This window comes from Sphaerodactylus townsendi, linkage group LG09 (genome assembly GCF_021028975.2).
Source record: "Sphaerodactylus townsendi isolate TG3544 linkage group LG09, MPM_Stown_v2.3, whole genome shotgun sequence".
In the NCBI taxonomy this organism is placed as follows: Eukaryota; Metazoa; Chordata; class Lepidosauria; order Squamata; family Sphaerodactylidae; genus Sphaerodactylus; species Sphaerodactylus townsendi.
This window is the reverse complement of record NC_059433.1, coordinates 14,901,930-14,925,559: the sequence shown is the minus strand read 5'-3', so window position 1 is coordinate 14,925,559 and position 23,630 is coordinate 14,901,930. Positions and strand designations below refer to the sequence as shown.

The following is a 23,630-nucleotide window of genomic DNA, read 5'->3' as shown; positions in this document are numbered from 1 at the left end:
TTCCCCTAGTTCAGTGATGGCGAACCTATGGCACGGGTGCCAGAGGTGGCACTTGGATCCCTCTCTTTGGGCACGCACACACAGAGTTCGTCATGTGGGGGGCGGAAAATCACCCCCTACACACACACACTGAGCATGACATGCCACTGAGCATGACATGCGCGCACCACGGTGAGCAGAGAGGACTTGGCTGGTGGGCCTGGTGTTTGTGCTCCGGGTGGCTGTTGCCTGAGGTGGGGGGGCGCAGAGGAGGCAGAGATGCTAGAGAGGCGCAGAGCGGTGCGTGCAGAACTAGCTGCAGGCTAGAGCAGGCTGGCCCCTGCTCAAGCGGGTGGGGCGGGGGAAGAGGGAGCCAACCGTTTTTTTCTAAACGAAAACCTCAGTACTCAGGTTAAATTGCCGTGTTGGCACTTTGCGATAAATAAGTGGGGTTTGGGTTGCAATTTGGGCACTCGGTCTCAAAAAGGTTCGCCATCACTGCCCTAGTTCTTCCATCTATTCCTGTGTGGTGGCCTTTGACAGTTGACCCTTGACAGAACTAATGGACGCCAGCCCCTGCTTTTCACTGTGTTCCCTTCTCTCCATTTACTTCATAACCTATTCCCTCCTTCGTTTTTGTACAGCAAAGTGTTCTTTATAACCACCACTCTTTCTATGTGTCACAAAAGTCCCCTGATCCCTTTGTCTTCTTCCTCTCCGTTCTTGTCATTTAAAAGTGATGCATGGAAGAAATTATGCCTGTCCAGCGTGTGTTTTCAGCGACACCGTTTGCAAATCAGGGTAGCCAGAACAGAATGTTTCTTCTGATTTAAAAGCTGGCATGTCAGATCCAGCATGGCACGCTCTTCCCAGGATTTCTATAGGTAAAACCATAGGAGACACGGGGAAATCTATGGCCCCTTCCGCACACGCAAAATAATGTGTTTTCAAACCACTTTCACAACTGTTTGCAAGTGGATTTTGATATTCCGCACAGCTTCAAAGAGCACTGAAAGCAGTTTGAAAGTGCATTATTCTGCATGTGCGGAATGAGCCTACGATTGGACCTCACCTATATTTCTTATCTCTAATAGCAGCCATGGATGTCCCTAAAGCAAATATTTCTGCTCTACCATTTACTTGATCTTACTGCTGCTGTTTGCCCTGTGGGGAAATATATATAGGTGGGACACAGGTGACCTATACATTTTCATCATAGGGCAAACAACTGTTCCTTGGGGCCAAATTGAAGATGGGGAAAAATGTATTTGGGGGGTGGGTGGGCAGCGTTAGTCTCTGCCATGCCTCAGATCTGCAGCTACAGTTTACAAATTAAAAAAAAATCTAAACTGGTACAACTCAGGTATAGGTTTATCACCTCAGCAAGAACTAGGCCTCTGAAACATTTGGGCTGCATTTCCCTGAGAGATTTTCGCATCACCACGGACGGGAAAGAACAATGTTCTCGGGCAATGTACATGTTGTTTACTGCTTTATCTCACCTACCAAACAAGATTCTCTTGATTGATGTAAAATTATAATGTATGTTCAGAACAACGTAAAGCAGCTGCCTGAACAGCAAGGGGACAACACTGATGAGATGATGGGTGTCGCCCGTGCCTCCCTGTTGCTCAAAGGATGCAGTAGGCTGGGAAGGCGCCTTACCTACATGGCCTTTGCTCACCCCCAGAAGTACTCATGTAACACCAGCATGTGACTCAAAGTAGCCTTTATTCAGGACAAGATGCACAGACTTGCCTCACCAGCCTTCCAGTGGCTTACTTTACTCTTCCCCACCGGCAGATTCCTCCTCCACTCTTCCCTCCTCACCCCAAAGCATTCCTGATCACTGAGTTTAATGTCCTCCCCAACATGCAGATCTACTCCTCAGCTTCCCTCCGCCTTCTGCCAGCCTCCAGCCTCTCCTCAAGCACACCCTCTTCCCAATCGGGGCCACCGCTGCCAACTGCCCCAACAGCACGGTTGTCCAGCGAAACAGTTCACGCTGACAGTGTTTCTGATGGGCCTACGAGGCTTTGCCCCATTACTGGTCATCTCTTGGCTTCTCTTGACAGCCCCCGAGGTCCTGGTTCTTGCCTCTCCATACCTGCTCCCCGCCAGGAGCAAACCTCCCTCGGACCTTCCCAGCTACAGAGACATTTAGCTATTCATAACAAGGCTTTGAACTAGGGAATAAAAAGAATGTTCTAGAACATTTACCTGGCTCACATTTGGTGCAGCATCGCCCCAAGTATTCATAATATTGCTCGTTGCTACAAGGAGGGGTGATCTGGATGGACATCTAGAGGACAGAAAAAGAGGACATTTCAGAATGTATCTTGGATTCTGCTTGACTGTGGCTGCACAGTGGCTATAAAGGTATCGTTTTAATAAATAATTGGTGACAGGCAAAGGGCGACATTTTTTTTATCAAATTCTGGCAAGAAGGACATAAAAGGTGGGATATAAAATTCGACTGCTCAGTTCAGCAGCCTTTTTATAGAGTCAAGCTACGTTCAAGTTCAGACCAAGAGTTCCACAAAAAGCCAGTATTAAAAAAGAGCCATTTGCATAACTGAAGATATACAGTTTCACATTACCAATAACCAACACATGCATTAATAAATCCATACTGTTTTCTCAGCCAATACATTGTTTTTTTGCAGCAGTAGCATGCATGAGGTCTCACCGAAAGGAATACATTTTCACAGGAGCACCTAAATGATTGTTTTAGTGCACTGGAATAAATCGGCACATCATGGGTGTCCTTGGATTACTTGTACAATTTCAATTTCCATGAAGCATGGCTAAGAAGGCCTCTAGTCCAATAAAAATCTTTGCCTGCCGTTCTTTTTTAACGCTGCTTATTCCAGCATCCCACCTACACCTTCAACATGCCTTAAGAGGGTTTCATTTTTTAAAGAGCCAGATTTGGTTCCTTACTGAGCCACAGCTGATTCTGAAGCTGTAGGTTGCATACCCTTGATCTGCATTTCCCCACTGAGCCACTTCCTACTCCTCTTGTTTTGAATTTCTGCTTTGTACCCTGGAAGTATAGATAGGGCTGAATCGCCACCTTTCAGGCTATGTTGGAAACAGATTATCAGTTTTCTCATAGTGCTCTTTTTCTAAGCTTAAAAAGCAGCCAGTAGGAAGCCTGATTCAGATTGTGGCTGAGGAATTGGGAAAAACTTTTTAAGAAAATATTTTCCTGTGCTTTTCCCCTAATTGAACTATCTTCGGTTACCCATGACAGATCTAATGTGTGGTGGAGTGAGTAGCTTCAACTGTGGAAATGGCATGGGAAATTTTTAAAACCCCTCTTACCTGGTGCTGCCCCAACTGAAATCCTTCTTGGTGGCTGTGCTTTAGGATCAAGAGCCTTGTCAGGAGATTTGAACCTAAGGCCCCTTCCGCACACGCAGAATAATGTGTTTTCAAACCACTTTCACAACTGTTTGCAAGTGGATTTTGCTATTCCGCACAGCTTCAAAGAGCACTGAAAGGAATTGGGTTGCGGGACGCCATTTTTATTGTTACTGTTTTTGACCGCTGTTTACATGGTTTTAATGGTTTTAACGAATTTTACTACATATGGTCACTATTGTGACCCTTGTTATATATTGTACATAGATGATGTTATGCACCGCCCAGAGCCCCTTGGGGATTGGGCGGTCAATAAATTTAAATAATAAATAAATTAATAAATTAATAAAGCAGTTTGAAAGTGCATTATTCTGCATGTGCGGAAGGAGCCTCTGTCTCTAACACCATATAATGTTGTAGAGTTGAAACTCCAGGCTGGGACTCCTAAAGACTTGGAGGAGTATGAGGGAGAGCTTGGGGTGAGGAGGGGTATAAAGCGGGGTATAAAGCCATAGAGTGGGGTATAAAGCTACAGAGTCTACCCTCCAAAACTGCCATTTTCTCCCAGGAAACTCATCGCTATTGTCTAGAGATTAGCTACAATTCCAGGAGAACCCCAGTGTTCCGTCATCTGGAGTTTGGCAACCCTAACAGTTTGGCCATCGTAAAGTTAGAAGTCTCTTGAAGTCTCTTCAACTGGTTGCATCTCTGGCTTTACAACAGAGCAGCCAACTCAGAAGTGGTTCAAAACAGCTTAAAAACCTATTCATTTTGGGTCTCCTGCTGCTAAGTGAATTTCACAGGGGTTTTTTTAGCCAGTCCACCCACAAGAATAGCAAAACCACTTTACTAGAGCCTGTCCTTGAAAAGCCCCAAAACAAGATGAGAAAAAGATCAGCTCTACGCTTCTCTTTAAAAAAACAAACAGTAGTTTTATTTCATAGAAAAGCAGAGGGAAAATGCCTGACACAATTTCCCACCTACTTTTTGACTGCCAGCTGTATAATGACCTGCGAGAGAAATTAATCATCCCAGCAATACAAGCCAAAACGTCTCTAAATAAAACGAAGCAACTTTCTTTTCTTCTTTCAGACAAAGACTCAGTACTTACTGCCTCTGTTGCTAAATTTCTCTTACTGATGAAGGCCTGTTAAAAACTTGAAATTGAACTGTTTCCTTTTTAACCTTGACATTTTAATGTATATTGATCTTAACTTATTTTTAATATGCCAATAAAGGTATTTGTATTTATTTTTAAAGGATTTTTCTTCTGTGCTGCTTCCCTGATAGCTTCATTTCTAGGGGTCTTCCTAGTCTAGTGTTTAGGACAGGAAAAACTTGGTTACGTGCTGGTCTAGCTTGGGATTTTTTCATCACTCAAAAATAGCTCTCAGTAAATGAAAGGTTCTTGACTCTGTTCAGCCCTGATCTGGATCACCCAGGCTAGCTTAACCTCATCTGACCTCAGAAGTTAAGCAGGTTTGGCCCTGGTTAACACTGGGATAGGAGACCACAAAGAATGTACTAACTCGCTACACAAAACCAGGCAATGAAGAAGAGTAGAAGAGTTTGGATTTATATCCCCCCTTTCTCTCCTGTAGGAGACTCAAAGGGGCTGACAATCTCCTTGCCCTTCCCCCCTCACAACAAACACCCTGTGAGGTAGGTGGGGCTGAGAGAGCTCCGAGAAGCTGTGACTAGCCCAAGGTCACCCAGCTGGTGTGTGTGGGAGTGTACAGGCTAATCCGAATTCCCCAGATAAGCCTCCACAGCTCAGGTGGCAGAGCTGGGAATCAAACCCGGTTCTTCCAGATTAGATACACGAGCTCTTAACCTCCTACGCCACTGCTGCTCTCGTGGTAAACCTTTATTTGTCTCTTCCCTTGAAAACCCTATGGGGTTATCATAAGTGAGCTGCAGTTACGCCAACAGTCCCTTGTACTAGAAGCACAGCATATATATCATAAAGCAATAAACTAAGACCCATATCTCATCAAAAGATCAGCTATACAACCTCCCTTCACCTGTCAACGGTTTCCCTTAATAAAAACAACACTTCTTTAAAAGAGAGGTTTCCACGTTAAGAAAGATTTGATAAAATAATCTAACAGGAACTAGCTTAACAAAGAGAAATTCACAGCTCTTTGAAGAAACATAATCCATTTCTTCTGACGCTTGAAAATTAAACTACCAATTTGTGACAATTTTAGCTTATTATATGTAAATATTTGGTTGATTTGCTCCAAGGTTGCCCAACGCGTAATTAGAAAACCTAAACTGAGATATGGAGGCATAAAATGGATGTTCCACCTAAGAATAAGAAAACCAGAGAAGACTTTGGTATTCAGAAAAGGAATTCCTGAGTTGAAACTTCCCCCGCCCCCAATTTAAATGGGTTCCCAACACTGCCTCAACAAATACTTCATGCGCTTTTCTAGGCCTGATCAGGCCAAACGTTTTCCACACAGTGTGTGCGTTGCTATGTATTCCTAGAAATATTATTAATTGTATGTAGCCATTTTTATTTTCAATATTAATCTTGGTACTTTCTTCATTTGGTTTGGTTTTTCTCAATCTCTTGGTTACCTAGTAGAAACGGTATAATTTAGACAGACAAAGCAATAACAAAGATGCATTACCAACTTAGTGAACACATGAGAAAGTGTAATATAATAGAGAAGGATTACACACACACACACAACCCCCCCCCCCCCACACACACACACACAAACACCCTGAAGTCTGCTTATGTAAGGTGAACCCCAAAATTGTGATTTTTTGAAAGGCCTCTCTGCTAAGCCGAAACCTACAGAGAAAAACTTTGAAAAGCATTTTATTTTCTGAAAAGCATTCTTTTTGCAACTGAATCGCGTGGTCTTGTGACTGACACTCAAGGGGCAGAGTTGTCAGTTTCCTGGCGCCCAACGTGGGGCCCGCGAGGTCGGGGAAGGCTCGAGGTGAGGGATTCTCCTGCCCCTAAACCAGCTCCCCGGACCTAGCAGGCAAGTGGGGGACAGGACCGGCGTTTTGGCGCGCCCTGACATTGCTGACCCTGCACCCACCAGACACCCAAGCCGGCTCGGCCAGTCCTGATTGAGGGCGTGGGAGGTTTTCTGTTTGGATTGGGATTCCAGCACTGGTCAGACCATCCAGCCGGATTCCTGTTTGGTCAGTGAATTTTTTTGTTGTTGTTGTTGAAAGTGCGGGGTTCAAGGGCCTGCCTAACGTTAGGACTGAACAGCCTACAGCACACGTATTGGTGAAGTACACTCCGTGAAATTCGGCAGAGACGTCTGTCTGTAGGATGTACTTTCTTTGGTAAAGAAAAGAAAAAAGACCTTTTAAGAGAACAAAGGGTCTTTGAAATGCATTGCATTGTTGTTCATGGTAGATATTATTTCTTTTGTTATTGAAGTGCCTTGATAGTCAGGCACAAACTTTTGAGATAAAAGAATTCTAATGTTGTGGAAGTGCCTTAGTAGTCAGGCACAAACTTTTTGAAAAGCAAAGAATCTTCTGTGTTATTGAAGTGCCTTGATGAGTCGAGGCACAAACTTTTGAAGTAAAAAAGAATTCTGTGTTGATGAAGTGTAGTGATAGTCGGGGCACAAACTTTGAAGTAAGGAATTCTGTGTTATTGAAGTGCCTTGGTAGTCAGGGCAATAAACCTTTGAAGTGAAGAATCTAGGTTATTGAAGCGTCTTTGCAAATAACAAACTATTGAAGTAAAAGAATTTTTGTACTATTGAGATCTTTTATTAGAATTAATTGTTAGAAAAGTGAAAGGAATTTTTTGTGCTATTGAATTTTGTAGAATTAATTGTTAGAAAAATGTAAAGAATTTTTGTCCTTTTGAATTTTGTAGAATTGAGTTGTTAGAAAAGTAAAAGAAGTTTGTCTCTCATTGTAATGGTGAAATATTGTAGAAATCTGTTGTTAGAGCATTTTGTGTGCAACTTAAGTTGGTGTTAGATTATTGTTAACTGTGTGTTTAGATCTGTGTTAGATGTGTGTTAGATCATTGTTAAGTGTGTTTAAACCTGTGTAATTGTATTCAAGCCTGAGTTGAAACATGGGACAATCAGGCAGTAAGCCCCAGGACCAACACCCAGTGTTAACACCTCTGGAGTGTGTCCTGTGGAACTGGAAGAAAAGGATTGAGCAAAGGAGCTCAGCAAACAGAAAAATGATAAAATAACTGTACCTCCATTTTGTACCCACTACAAAACCACATCTGGGATCCCCACAGTGGGATGCAAATGGTACCTTTGACCCAGATGTTTTACGGGCATGGACTTACTGGTTTAAGGAGAGGAAATTTGGCAGAACTCTAATATTTGTATGTGGCAAAACTCTAATATTTGTATGTATTCCATACTATGAATCCCAAAACATTGTAATGAAAATGTTAAGTTAAAAAAGCAAAAAATGTTGTTTTGAAATCGTCCTCTGAGTGCCAGAGAAAGCCTGATCTGCTTTCACAGTCTGATCCACCTCCCAGTTATACTCTGCAGACAGCTCCTCCGTTGCTCTGCACCCTCCCCTAACAGGCCTCCTGCCAGGGTCCTCACCCTCTGCCTCGGTGAATGACTCGGCACCTCCATCCAAAGTGCAGGCTGCTTGATGACAACCCTGAAAACCCCGGCGAGACTCCTGTTTCCATTTACACTCCTTGTTCAGCAAAACCACTGTTTTTCCCCCTATGCCTCAAAGGGCTGGCTTCTTCCCTCATCTGTCAGAACATTTCGGCATGAGGCCACTGGGGACCTTCAAAGATTTTTTAAATCTGTCAAGAGAATTAAAGGGGCCAGATTTTCCAGTCAGCCTAAAAAAAAAAAAAAAAAAGTTATTTCACAGCTTAATGCAATTTTGCCATCCACCAGCTGGCAACTTGGGAGGGATGTCAAAAGCATTCACCGAAGTTGGTGTTTTCTCAGAAGTAGAAATGGGCCCGGGTGGAAAGAACTCTTCCAAGATACCAAAGAAGAGCCCTGCACAGTTTCTCCTAATGCTTGCAAGATGCCATTATTAGACAGTTTTACCTCTGAAGATCCTGATGGTCCAAACACCCAATTCTGCCCTAACTCCTACCCCACTGATGGCAACAGCTGTTTAGTGATTCAGACTGGAAAGGGGTCCAGGGGCACAGTCCACCCTGAGCCCCGGAGTGCAAGAAGTGAGGGTGGCAGATCAACCCCATGACACTTTTAGCATTGATACTGGAGCAGCTCCTCTCTGCTGTAAACCGTAACCCCTTTCCATCGCATTGAAAAAAATGTTAAGATTTTGGTCCAAGGAGCCACAGGAACACAGTCCACCATTCAGTATCAGCCTGCAGAGATCTCTCTCTCCTGAATTGTGATACCCCATTTGAACTGAATTCTATCTATTTTATCCTGAAGCTTCGATGTGAATCTATTATGGGGACGCAAACTTTTTGCATTCTACAAAGCGCTGTCATTGGAGTTTTTGGGAGATGAGGCACAGACCAACAGAATTCTTTTGAGAAACAAGAATTAGGATTTCTGGTGGAGGGAGAGGCGTCCCTCCAGCTCCCTAGGTGAAGGAGTTGGCTGATTGGGACTGAGGTCTAAGAAGTTTCCAGAGCCAGGAGTCTGGGACAATGGAAAGCTCAGGATTAGCTGTCACTTTGTCCCCTAGTTGTGGTCAAGCTTCTCACCCAAATGTCACCCCAGTGAATATCAGTGGCAGTGCAGGCTGGAAGAAGAATTTATTACCTGGTCTATCAGTGGTCATTGGTCTGACTCCTTGAGGGGGGTGTTCTCCTTCCTCTCCGTGCAGAAGATAGCCCCTGGAACACCCCGATCTTGGCCGTTCAAAAATCATCCAGTGAAGTGAAGATGGTGCATGTGACCTGCTGAGCCATAAATTCCTGTACTGGGAAGACTTTGTGCCAAAACGTTCCTGGATTCCTTATCACGTTATTCTTAGCCTTATGTTCAGAACTTATCTATTATACTGTCCTTGACCAGAAAGATGCATTCTTCTGTGTTCCCCTGCACCCCATGATAGCCAACTCATCTTTGCCTTTTACCTACCATTCCGAGGGTCAAGAAGCCAGCAGAGCCTGTTGAGGAGAGGTGTCTGCCCCGGGGTTTCTCAAGAACTCCCCGGTTATCTTTGGTCAAGCGCTAGCCGAGATCTTCGCATGAGTGGGCCAGACCCGGGAGGACAAGCGTTGTCCTGCTGCAGTATGTTGATGACTCTCCCCTTCTGGCAGCCGAGGGAGATGCGAGAGCGAGGTGCCATGCTCGCATCAGTTTCTCTTCTCACCAGAATTTTTCTCCACATGATGCGTGGCTATCGGGTCTCCAAGAAGAAAGCCCAGTTGGTTCAACAGAAGGTTGGCTTTTAGGTCATGATCTCTGCAGCGGGCAGAGATCCTTGGCACCTGAGCCGAAGTTAGAAGCCATCAACAGGCTCCCAATCCCAGTGACTCCTGCCGAACTGCACTCCTTTCTTGGCTTGGCCGGCTTTTTTGCAGATTGTAGATTTGGGACTATACTATAAAGACATTACAAAATCTCTCTATAAGATCCTGATGACAGCAGACCACCAACCAATCCACTTCCCTATTTACCCTCGGAGCCACGCAGAAGTCAGATGCTGGGTAACCCAACTGAAGAGCCAGACTGAAGTAAAAGCTCCAGCTCTTCACTTTCTCGGACCCGGAGAAGGGTTCGAGCCTCTACATTGCCCAATGACGGGCGCCAAGCTGATGGTCAAGGAATAGCCCGTGGTGTCCTGACTCAAGCCTTCCCTCCATGGGACCTTGGGTGATTGCCTACTTCAACAAAGCGCTTCTTAGAAGACACAGCCTCTGGACTGACCCGTTTGCTTACAGGCAGTGGCAGCTGGCAGCTCCCTGCTGGCCCAAGAAGCCCAGAAGTTTTACCTTTAGAGGGTCTATATCAAGATCCTGTCTCAACACTCCCATTAGAACCATTCTAAAAGTCGCGAGGGGACCGAAGTTTGGCTAACCCGGCCCAGCCTGATGGAAATACCAACCAATTCTCTTGGAACACCCAGAGAGGTCTACATTGAGACTCCTCTGTTCGCAACAATCCAGCTACTTTCCTTCACCCTCTTGGAGGCCAGAACCTAATGACACCATGAAGAAGATGTCTCCTTCCAAAAAAAAAAAGCGATTGTGTGTCTGTCATTGACTACCAGACAAAAGCTCAGACCAGACCTTGAAGATGTTCCCTTATTATATTCAGAGATCCTTTACACTGATGGTTCCAGTTTCATGATGGATGGCTCCCGCCTACACACAGGATGGGCAGTAGTAAATGAAAAATGTGTGAGCGTGTTCGGTCAAAGTGCTGGCTCCATTCCTGCCAGCTGCTCAGCTCCAACGTGCCGAAAGCGCCTTCGGAAGCTTGCATGTTACCAAAGCTCGCTTAAAGTCTCAGCTGAAAAAGAAGTCACCATTTTATACAGACAACAAGTATGTCTGGAGAGGTCACTGCATGCCTTTGCCAACCTCTGGCGAGAAAAAAAAAAAAAAGACTTCCAGATCAGCCGGATTTCCCCATCCGTCAATGCGCTGCTGCAGTCTCCCAACTCTTGGAAACTGTATGAGACTTCCAAAGCTGCTATCCATCGGATCCATTGCAAGGGACACCAAAAGAGAGACACTCCTAGTGGCCAAAGTAAATCGGCAGCCGCTGGACTTGGCAGCCGCACGCTGTAAGCAGCCGCTTCTGCCCCTCTTAGCCCGACATGACTTCGTGTGTTGTGGCAACAGTCATCTCCTTCCCTGATGGATGCCTCCCCTGTCTATACCCAGAAGCTGAGGAGGGCACTTTGCCCGGTTCCCTGGGATATATGTAAACAGCGCAGGCTGACAATGCTTGGCTCATTCATCCCTGACACCCGCGCCACTGGATTCCAGATGCCCCCTCAGGCGTTCCATCTGTCAAGCAGTTACACACGAAGTTCCATCTTGAGAAGACAAAGCCTGATTGAACTATGGAAACAGTACTTCCAGAGTCAAAAGTCCTGTTCGCCCTTTGTTGCACCATACATTGTTCAAATGTGTCAAACTTGTCAACAGGGTCAACCCAGCTCACAATCATCCACACCCCAAGTACTCCCCATTGTCTCTGTCCATCATCTGCCTCACACCCCGGAGAAAACTTAAATTCTCTCCATTTGAACGCGTGTGTTCCAGTAGACCTTTGGCCCTTAAAGGCACCTGCTGGCACCCAGAAAGGCAGAAGCCTAAAAAATTGGGGAGGGTATTCCAGAAAAGAATGGTTATGTCTTTGTCTCGGTCTCTGGCCCCCTGTCGTTTTCTCTCCCCGCTTAGGAGCGTCCCTTCAAGCTTAGGCGGTCCACTTCCATGATGATATCGGAGCCTGGTGATTGGGTGGTCACCAAGGTTCCCAGGAGCCCGGGAATTGGACCACGTGCGCCCTCTGTTAGACTCGATTCAGTCAAAGATCTCCAGTTCCTCTTCAAGCTGTCAGCCTCCTGCAGTTCCTGCTCCTGGAAAGTCACTGAGACGCACCGGCTGGAGGCCGGGCTTCAGGCCGAACAACTGCACTCCCCTCTCTGAAGTCTCCTCTTGCACCTGGAAAAGCCCTGAAGGGACAGCACCTCTCTGGAGGCCGCTCAGGTGAACTCGTGACAGCCCCCCAGCATCCTGACTCTTCTAAAGATCCCTGAGGCAGGCACCCAGGCTGCTCAGGTGGAACGACTCATCAGCTGAAAAGACCCCTGAACTCTAGTGACAGGAGGTCCCCATCCAGAACTCACACTTGATACCTTTCATGATCCTGGCCCAAGGGGGGGGGGATATTGTTTATTTAGTAGTGTTCACGAGACAACCCCATCCCAGTGTTTCTAAATATCAGGTATTCCCCCATTTCCCACAACCTGCTCACTGTGGTGCCCCAAACAGCAAATTCCTGCTAACATTGATCTAAAGTTCTGTGCAAGAGTTCTGTTGCATTTGATTTAAGAGATTCTTGCAACCCTAGAAGCCTTGCAGTTCTGATCCCAGTGTGTTTGGGAGATATTGCCCTTTGTCCTGAGTCACTTCTTAGCTCCTTTTGGCAGTGGGCTTGTCATGATGACTCACATTTGAATTCAGATTCTACTCTAGCTCTTAATTTTTTCTCCTTATGACTGGAAAGTGCCAAGCGCTCATCGCGGCAGTTGCTAACCTGTCCAATTGCTGCCTGCCAGATTGATGAACATCATGGTAAAGGCTATTGGAGGGAGATCACTGACCCGCATAAAGAAACTGGCCCATGTTCCAGTCCTTGGAGACCTGGTGTTCAAGCATCTGAGGGCTAGGAGGATTTTCTTGAGGTCTCTGTCTCTCAACAGATTGATAAAAAAAAGATGCAGCTGCATCAGATGCACCCCTGCACCTCAGCCATCTCCAAAACCTGCCGGTTCCAGTTATGGCTCTCAGAAGAGTCCAGGAGGTCCTTCAAGCCTCCTCATTCTGATAAATACCATTCCCATGAACCCCTTAGCTCTGTAGGTTCGCATAGCGCAGAGAGTCCTTTGAGGGGGGAATTGTAAGGTGAACCCCAAAATTGTGATTTTTTTGAAGGCCTCTGCTGCTTCTAAACCTACAGAGAAAAACTTTGAAAAGCATTTTATTTTCTGAAAAGCATTCTTTTTGCAACTGAATCGCGTGGTCTTGTGACTGACACCCAAGGGGCAGAGTTGTCACTTAGAGACTTTAAGGGCTCAGAAGACTGATGCCATATACCTTAAAAAGTTTCAATTAAAATAGAAAATATATTAACAGTGAACGTACCACATTCATCTCTGCTCTTAAACTGTGTGTGTGTGTGTGTGTGTGTGTGTGTGTGTGTGTGTGTGTGTGTGTAAGAGGTCGCGCTTATCAAGTCACAGCTAACTTATGGTGGACTCCCAGCAAGGGAGCTTTCAAGGCAAGAAGAAGGTGGATTCAAGGCAAGGAGCTTTCAAGGCAAAGGGAGCTTTCAGGGCAAGAAGAAGGTGGATTCAAGTGGCCTTCTTCTTCGCAAAAGTGGTATTCCTTGGTGGTCTCCCAGGTAGCGACGCTGCTCAGTTTCAAAGAGATCAGACTACAGCATGCCCTCTTCTCTTCCCACACATTCTTTATGCTTATCCTCATTGCACAAGTAAGGCCTTCTCTGCTGCTAAATAATTTACTTCACTGGGATATGAAAGCTGACGGTGAGAACTTGCCGGATTTTCCATCCTTGTTTTCTAGGTGTAGTATTCAGCAGAAGCTCAGATGAGTTAAAACAGTTGTGTTAATTAGTGACATCCTGAGGGTAACACAGCGTTCCCGGATTTATCCAGCACTCGTTGTGGCCCTCCAGTCATATATATCAGTAAAAGGTCCTATTTAAGATGCGTTTATTTCAGAGCTGTAGAAAATGGGATGGAAACAAAACCCGGTTGAGTTTGGATTGCGGTAACTGTTCTTGCTCCACTCTGTAGGGCTGGATTCCACTGGCTGGCTATTATAATACCAGAAAGGTTGCAGCTGAGGCACAAGCTTGTGGTCGCGAACATTGTGATTCGGTACCCGGAGGTCACCAAGCTTCTGTTTCTTAGCCTTGTCTTGGTTCCAGGCTCCCTGTGTACTCATTAAACGCTACGTGGAACCCGCTAAGAACTGTGTCTGGACTATCTTTGGTTCCTTGAGGGCCTGTCTACATTGACATTCGTAGCAGGAATGGATCCTCAAGGCGCAGATCCAATCCAGTGATATATGAATAACAAAACAGCCTTTGCCCTTAGCCCTATAATAATAATAATTGGGTTGGATCCACACAAAATGTTCTAGAGACTGAATGGCCTTTTTCTGCCTCCCTCACCACTACCACCCAGCTGATCTCCACACACAAATGCTGTTCCCTGAAGGGCAGGGAACCCAGATACAAATGATACATGAAGGGGTCACAGCTCTCTTGGTCCATGTAACGAACTTGCCCTCACTCCCCTGAAGGGCTGGCGACATGACAGGCCAAAGGGAGTAGACAGGCCTTGTAGCAACAGCCAGAAAAAGAGAAAAAAGGCTCCACAAGTAGAAAGAACCGACCTGGATTGTAGCTGAAAAAGGTCCAATAACGTTTGGCAAAAGCTAGGGGGAGCTAGTATGCTTACAGCACGGAGAGTGGAGTTCAGTGCTGATCGGAGTCTGCCAGAGAGCAGAGCAGAGTGGGGCGGTCTGTCCAGCTCCTGATACAAGCAGAAAGTTGATTCTGTGACCTCAAGCTGAGGAAGCTTGAGGGAGTGTGTGTGTGGAAGGTCCCTGAGTCTTGGTGGAGTGTGAACCGCCGCTCAGGTGCCTGGCAGCTAGCCTGCCCAGACATAGTCTGTCCATCCCCTGTTCAAAACCCAGTCACCAGAAGTCCAGTCCGAAAGGGGGCATTTTAGGCCTGAGTAGGGGACTGAGAGGGTAGGTGGCTAGTGGGTGCCAGTCCTACCAGACTTAGACTTGGGGGTATATGAACGAGAAAGGGGTGTGTGGAACAGAGACCATCTAGTGTCTGTGAGGTAACCTCTCAAGAAATAAGTTTTTCCTTCTGTAACCGACAAGCTTTTGAAACCTCTCAAATCACCTGAGAAGCCTCTCTGTCAAGCCCTAAATAAACATTTTCAGTTTTGTTCATTTAAAATCTGTTCCAGCGTTTCTTTCTGTCAGTGTCTGTGTTCCCCAGTCAGGGTGGTGTCCCTTTTACGTTACAGTCCACATGGAGGAAAACAATGGCAACCCACCTTTGAACGTCTCTTGCCCTGGAAAACCCTGCTGGGGTGCCATAACTCAGCTGTGATTCGATGGCACTTTCCACACCATCACCACAGTGGGGGAGGGGGAACCAGACATTACCAATTTACTCTGGATCCAACCCATTAACTTGAGCACATATTATTATTTATTGTCACTTGACTTCTACCCCACCTTTCTTAACCAAGGTTGGGCTCAAGACCTGCCTTGCTGCACTAGGCCAAAGGTCCATCTACTCTAGCTTTCTGTTAGCAACAGTAGCCAGCCACATGATCTCTGGAAGTCCAGAAGGAGGCTGTTAAGGTGATAGGCTCCGTTGGTTTGTCCCCAGCACTATGCTTCTGAACATGGAAAAGGTTTCTGCTTCTGCTGTTGGCTTTCATGGCTGATAATCACTGGGTTTGTCCATGAATACGTGCAATTAGAGACCTTATTGTGAGGTTCCAATCTTATAAAAAACAGCGATTTATGACCAGTGATTAATTATGCCAATAAGCAAGTAATATGCAAAGGGGAGTTTAACCCTGCAAGTCACTTGAGACCACTGAAGGAAACGGACTAACCCTCTCTAGAGTTAACTGTACAGATTGTTTTGTGTAAGATCCATACTGTTTGGAAATCTTTTACTGAAGTAAACAATTATCCTGCTGCCCGGGATTTCTGATCAATTCCCAAAGTGTGGGAACACTGGGCCTGGCACTTGACAGAATGATACAAACAGCTGATTTAGCAAGCAGTTGTATACACAGCATGGCAAGTTAGCACTTGGCCAATGGTCTGCTCATCAGCACCTGGCCAGAAAGCCTACACATACGGAACAAAGAAGGCACTCTCTTTCTTTTTGGCTTCAGCCTGACAGTTCCTCTTTAGATTTGAAATATTGAGAGTTACAAAGGGACAACGTCCTAGCTTTTAAGGAACAGCATGCAAATCCGTAACAGAACACAGTGCCAAACTGAACAGAATAGCAAGAAATCAGAATGTTTCAGCCCCGTGACGCTTCCTCTTATCTTGCGGGAATTGCAATTGTAATATACACATTTATACATTCTCCAGAGTTCATAACAAAAGGAAAGTCTGTTGCAACACAATTTTAGCCACAAAAGGAGTGCTTTCTGAAGAAGAAGAAGAAGAAGAAGAGGAAGAAGAAGAAGAAGAAGAAGAAGAAGAAGAAGAGGAGGAGGAGGAGGAGGAGGAGTTTGGATTTATATCCCCCCTTTCTCTCCTGTAGGAGACTCAAAGGGGCTGACAATCTCCTTGCCCTTCCCCCCTCACAACAAACACCCTGTGAGGTAGGTGGGGCTGAGAGAGCTCAGAAGAGCTGTGACTAGCCCAAGGTCACCCAGCTGGCGTGTGTGGGAGTGTACAGGCTAATCTGAATTCCCCAGATAAGCCTCCACAGCTCAGGCGGCAGAGCTGGGAATCAAACCCGGTTCCTCCAGATTAGACACATGAGCTCTTAACCTCCTGCGCCACTGCTGCTCCTGTATTCTGTATTCATATTCAGTGCCGGATTTACCTATAGGTTTGGCAGGCTGAAGCCGAGGGTCTCAAAATTTAGGGTGCCTCCAGCCAAAAATATTTAATATTTTTTACACGGTCACAGGTTTTTCTTACGCATGCTGTCTTTTGCCATAGCTGAAGGGTTGTTGAGAGACTACAGTGCGTTTTCAGCGTTAATTTTAACATTTATTCATTTCCCCCCCCAATCACTATTTAACAATAACATCTTATGTCCTCTGGAGGAGGAGCTGTGAATTGTGGGATTTTAAACACCCGCCATCATCCTCGGCTTCACTCAGGCCCCTTTCCGCACACGCAAAATAATGCGTTTTCAAACCACTTTCACAACTGTTTGCAAGTGGATTTTGCCATTCCGCACAGCTTCAAAGAGCACTGAAAGCAGTTTGAAAGTGCATTATTCTGCATGTGCGGAATGAGCCTCAGTTTTTGTTTAAAACACTCTTCTATCTTCCTCTAGTCGTGAGGGTGGGGGATTGAGAGAGACCTCATCTAAAGCCAGCACTGGCCATATTATTTCACCTTCCGGATGAGGATCTAGCCGCAAAGTAATAAAACACGGCTTCCTTCTTTTGACAAAGAGGCAAAGACAGTCATAAAAGTCAGCAATCAGCACCTGTTAACCTTGACTTGTGTTCTCACAACACTAGCAATACTTTAGGAAAGCTCAAGTTTCTTCCCAGCATGGTGTCGACCCAGTTCAACGGGAACATGTAGGAGAAGGTCAGCACCACGCTTGAGAAAGTGAATATTAATATGAGGGCAAGCGAGAGACATTTGGTGGAGTGGTCAGAGCATCAACACTGTTTTTTTCAGCATTCAAACTGGGGTTGCCAGGTCTTCCCTGACCACCAGCCAGGGGTGAAGGTCTAGGGCTGCCAGATCCAGATTAGGAACTTCCTGGAGATTTGGGGCAGAGCCCAGGGAAGACGAGGTACAGTGAGGTCAACTCCCACAAAGCCCACCCTCCAAAGCAACCATTTTCTCTGGGGGAACCGGTCTCTCTAGACTGGACATGAGCTGTAATTCTGAGTGATCCCCAGGTCCCACCTGGAGATTGGCATTCCTAATGAATATCTACATGTATTTAATTTATATTTATTTGTTATTATATGCTCAAAGACCAGCATACTTAGTTTAATACAGGGGTGTCCAACTCTGGCGCCCCAGATGTTCATGGACTACGATTCCCATCAGTTCCAGACAGAATGGCCAATTGTCCATAAAGATCTGGGGCGCCAGAGTTGGACACCCCTGGTTTAATACATCATTCGTAAAAACTGGGAATTAGATAGTAATAAATATGTTAAAATCTTAACTTGATAATCAACAGAAAAGGGATTTACCGGTACTTAATCCCAACTATTTTATAAACTGTCGCACAAAATTTTGGACAAAATTTTGCAATTGTGCTGTGGCTTTCTGCCTTTAAGGAGTAGACTGGAGGATTCCAAATTTAGGTCTTCTGGGAATTCCACTAAGCAATGGAGTAACAGTCTTTGCACAAACATGTCAGCAAGAGGGGCAGCGTACAAGAACACTGTCTCAATCTTTGCCATCAGTGCAGGGGCAAAGCCTTTGGGCAAAATAAATATTTCCGTAACAACTTGCTAAAGCTGTACATGGGAGAGCAGCACGCCTACCAAATGTAAAAGGTCTCCTATGACCATTATGACAAGCAAGCAGCCAGCTTTACTATATTCTTTGTATTAATGAATGAATGAATGAATGAATGAATGAATGAATGAATGAATGAATGAATGAATGAATGAATTATTATTATTGGGTTTTGTGTACCGCCCTACTTCCGGAGGGCTCTGGGCGGTGTGGATGGACGGAGGGTGGATGGACGGAGGGTGCCTGTTCAATATCAGCCTGATGCTCAATGTCCAGGATCCTTTGTTTCCAGATCCACTTTGCGGAATCATATCATATCATAGCTAATTAAAATCTGCATGAACTATATCCACCCACATACCAAATGCAGCTCACTAGAGAAGCCAAGGAAATTTTACTGCCATGGTCAAAACTGCCCAAATTGCAACAAATTGCAAACTGCCCTGTTGCAACAAACAGCCCCACTGCATTTATTTATTTATTTATTTATTTATTTGCACCCATCTTGCTGTCAAAGCCATTTCAGTACACAGACTATCAAGCTCAGACAGCAAGGTACAATGGAAGGGAGTGGCAGAATTCAAACGGCCACTCTCCTAGTGTGGTTTTGAGAAACATTCATTTATGGCGCTATTGAGCAATCCAGTTGCACCAGAAATTGTGTGTCACGGACTGCTAAAGTTACTTTGTGCTCAAGTGACTATTCAGAGAGAGACACACATCATTGACGAAGGATAGAGTTGCAAAGGTCCCTTTCTTTTTGAAGAAAAAGAAAAGCTGGGAGAGCTTTCCATAGGGGGTTTCCATAACCCTTTAAGCAGATTCACTCGGACCAGCAACCAGCAGTCTCTTGGGCATTATTCCGTGAAGGCAACTTCATTGTTTTGAAAGGTGACATTTGTTTAAAGTGCATGAAGGTAACCGTAACCACCTGGGATTAGGAGCAAGAATCTCCAACATTCACCAGGTGTGGCTTCCTGACAAGCATGAGAAAACACCCTTCCCCTTTTCTTTTCTTTTTTAGCAATCTGCCAGGACAGATGAGACATTAAGCTTTCAACTGACTCTACTGGAAACCTGGTCCTTCACTTTTTTCAAAATCTGCCTATTGCCAGACACTGTGGCAATGCGTGGAAAGCTAATGGAACCAAAGTATTTTATTAAATCATCTTATTACTGATCATTATCCCTCTTTTCAGCATAAGATACTAGGCCAGGTGACTGGTTTATGGTGCAACCAATAGTACAGCCGTTGATCTTGCTGGGGGGAAGAATTAGGACTAATAAAAGGAAACACTTCTTCACGCAACATGTGATTGGTGTTTGGAATATGCTGCCACAGGAGGTGGTGATGGTCACTAACCTGGATAGCTTTAAAAGGGGCTTGGACAGATTTATGGAGGAGAAGTCGATTTATGGCTACCAATCTTGATCCTCTTTGAACTGAGATTGCAAATGCCTTAACAGACCAGGTGATCGGGAGCAGCAGCAGCAGAAGGCCATTGCTTTCACATCCTGCATGTGAGCTCCCAAAGGCACCTGGTGGGCCACTGCGAGTAGCAGAGAGCTGGACTAGATGGACTCTGGTCTGATCCAGCTGGCTTGTTCTTATGTTCTTATGTTCTTATGCCTTTCCTTCAAGAAAGTACACGATTTCCTAGAGAATGGCACCTTTCCCTATCAGAGTCCTGTTGGTTCAATGCCATGGTTTTGTCTCTTCAAGGGTTTCACTGAGAACAGAATACAAAAGAACAAAATACCAACCCTGGTAACATCACAAATGGTGAGCCATACCACTTCCTTGCCCACGACTGCCACGCTGCTCTCCCAGGGTCAGGGACTGATTTGTGAAGACAGCCCAGAGTGGGGAGAAGAGGTCTAACAGTTTTCTATGCAGCCCAAGTCTAACACCAACCAATCTCCAGACGCTGCAGTAAGATTTCAGTTGAAAGGGCCCATGAAACTGACAAGGAGCCTTTTATTTGCTTCAGATATTTGTGCCCCACTTCCTTCCTCAATGGGCACCCACGGTCGCTTACAACTTTGCTTTCCCTTCTTCTGTTTTATCTTCGCAACAAGCCAGGGAAGTAGGCTGAGGGACACTGCCTGGCCCACGGTCACTCAGCAAGCTTCTCTGGGCAAAGTGCGGGTGTCAGACTTTGTTTTGACAGCATCTGGTTTCCGTTTAGAGCATTTTTATCCCACTCTTCCTCCAAGGAGCTCAGGATAGTGAGGTCGATCTGACTGAGGGCTTTTTCGCACACATGGTTTGTTCTTGAATTAAGGCAATCCGCATCGACATCCTGACCTTTTTGTTGATGTTTCGTTGCTCGAGATTATTCACACATCACCAGGTTGTTATGGATGTTCTTGTTGCTTCAGAAACACCGTGGTTTTGCATCGCCCTGGAATGCAGTACAAACGACAGTTCCAATTGGCTGTTGTGCCGTCCAGGGGCGTGTTCCATGTGACGCTCAGCCCCCGTCTTCACGTTCGCACGCTGTGACGTGACAACGTGATAACGACATCCCAGTGTTCTCATTGGCCACCGTTACCTCGAGACATCTCACGATGAGTGTGGCGGGATCTCGTTACCATTGGCTATCGCTACGTCGTGATCTCGCGGTATGATGCCATGCTTTGCAGGCAGAGCATATTCTCTGTGTTCTTGAGTCTTTTGAAAGGCATGGATCAGAAGCACAGCTGCTATGGCTGCTACAAGGCTATTGCAACCAAGTAAACGTGGGCTGAATTTTACCACATTGTAGTGAACATTCAGAACTCACGCAAGAAGCTTCTATTGGCTAGAGACTGTGCCATCACTAGCATCCCTCCACACAGTCACAATAGCTTTGCAACCATTTAACTTTTTTAATGAGGTGCAGGGATGAAAAAATAAATGCACCTGTGCCCTTTCAGTGAAAAAGTCAGACAATCCACTAAACCGTGGTGGTGAACCTTTGGCACTCCAGATGTTATGGACTACAATTCCCATCAGCCCCTGCCAGCATGGCCAATTGGCCATGCTGGCAGGGGCTGATGGGAATTGTAGTCCATAGCATCTGGAGTGCCAAAGGTTCGCCACCACTGCGTGGGGTGAGGGTGCGCTCGCCTACAAGTTGAAGCTGTATTTGACTTGATAGGCACATGTGCAAGTTGAGAAGTCAAGCCGAAACCATTGTTGAAAATCCAGCTGCCATTATTTAAATTTTTCATCTGCCTCCATCCTTGCAAATATGTCTTTATTGTTGTAAGTTTTCATTAAAACATCTTGGCACATAAGACAGTAGTAGCAGATTATCATAATTTACCAGTCGTGTAAAAGAGACATTTAAAAGGGGGCATTCAATCCAAAGGTTATTACAAAGGAATATAACAGAAACCAAGATTTTGCCTTAAAAATCTATGCAAGATTACAAGCTGTATTTTTGTGCCTTTCAGGCAACAGTAGCAAAAAAATCTTCACTTAAAAAATTCATAAGCCAGCTTGGTATAAACAGAACCATAAACACTCGACATAAACATTACCTTCCAGGTCTTCAATTCAAAACAAGCCCTAAGCCATGAAGGAAATGGTTTTCATGATGTAAATTTTCCAGCGTGGCTTTTGTATAAACCGCATCACAACAATTTCATCCCATAAAGCAAATGTGCACTCAGGAAATGCAGACAGCGAGCACAAACTCAACGGAAGATAATGGTTTTCTCTTCAGCAGCAGCCTCAGATCCTCTAGCCTTCCAACAATAAAGAATGAATTGTGAGTGGTTCAAACAATAAAGCCATCCTAAAACTTCACAAATTGAAGCTGAGTTGGATGAAAGAACACACACACACACACAGAGTAGTGTATCTGCCTAGAGACAAGGGGTACCCCTTGTCCCCGGGCGCCACTCTTCTGGTCACGTGGGGGGGGGGGCGCAAAATCACCCCTTGTCCCACACCTTCCTGCTCCCCAAGTCCCACCCCCCCAGCCTCAGTGCTTATAAAAGAAGGTCTCAGAGGCCGGGACTGCAGTCTCTTCTGGCCTGCCCGGAGAGGAGGTCAAAAGAGACTGCAGGCTGCTGGCTGGGGGGGGGGGAGAGGGGGGCACCCTAGACCTTGCCCATGGTGACATGGGTGGGGTTGAGGGCAGTGCCTGGGGGTGGGGTGGGGGCGGGCAGAGTCTGGGGGCGTCCTGGAGACAATTTGTCTCCAGGCGCCGGTTATCCCAGGTACGCCTCTGCACGCGCGCACACACACACACATTCTTCAGCTGCTATGCGACACCATGAAATGATCTGTCATTATGACTGGTATTAAGGGTAGGATTAAGACATTTAGAGGCCCAAAGCACCGAAAAGATTTTGGCACCTCCATATGCTGTGTATGTAATTCAAAATAAAAACAATAAAAACAATAGTAAACTGTAAAACATGTAGATTCTAATGAATAAATATCATGATCTGTATGAAACAAAACACCCAGTATTCCATTACTTTTTGCCTTGAAAATACGTAGCATTTTAACTGACATGATTTAAATATATTATTAATGTTTTCAATGCTACAATTAATATAAATATTTTTTCATTTATTGAGGGGGCCCTTTTTGTGGGCTCTGGTTCAGCTGCAACACTGCATCACGGTCCACTGTAAATCTGGCACAGGTTAAAAAAAATCTCTACGGGGCCCTCTTTACTCGCGCCACGGTCCTAAGCAGGTGCTTATTTTGCTTAATGGTTAATTCAGGGCTGCTGGTATTGGACCCCGACAAACAGGAAGAACTGTGAAACAACTTTAGAAAACGCTGGTTTTATGTGTTGCACCAAAAATGGGAGGTAGCAAAAGCGCACCAATCGGAATCCACAGAAAATGTACGGTACTTTGTATACAGGAGACAGTCGAGTATGCGTTTTGCTCTCTCATGTTTTCCCATTAAAGAATCTCAAGATCTCCTGACTCTTCAGATAGTCACCACCAGAGACAGCAGGCACAGCCTTGTGCTAGATCTGACCCAGTGTTTGGTGTGCAAAGGAGATCAAGCAAAGCCCAGGATTGGTGTGGTTACTAAGCCAACTTTGTGTTTGTATTAACTAGAGCATAGGTGTCAAACTCATGGCCCTCCAGATGTTATGGACTACAGTTCCCATCATCCCCTGCCAGCATCATGATGGGAACTGTATTTCATAACATCTGGAGGGCTGCGAGTTTGACACCTGTGAACTAGAGAGTTCGAGAAGATTCTGGTCACGATCCAGGCCCAGCCTTAGACAGATATGCCAAGGGATCCATATTCAGTGTCAAGTGGATGGGGGCAGTCTGCTATTATTAAAAAATAAACAGAAAGTGGAGTAAGTGGTTGAGGGGTATGTGTGTGAAACCCAGTCCCTCCATCTTG

At 45.5% G+C, this 23,630-nt stretch overlaps 1 protein-coding gene across 1 annotated transcript in view; it reads right to left on the bottom strand.

Annotated features, from left to right (window-relative positions):
* TNFRSF11A (TNF receptor superfamily member 11a) overlaps window positions 1-23,630 on the bottom strand; it is a 67,657-nt gene that overhangs the window by 29,929 nt on the left and 14,098 nt on the right. The window contains 1 exon segment of the mRNA XM_048507309.1: window positions 2,200-2,281. Within this exon segment, the coding sequence (XP_048363266.1) occupies window positions 2,200-2,281 (82 nt within the window).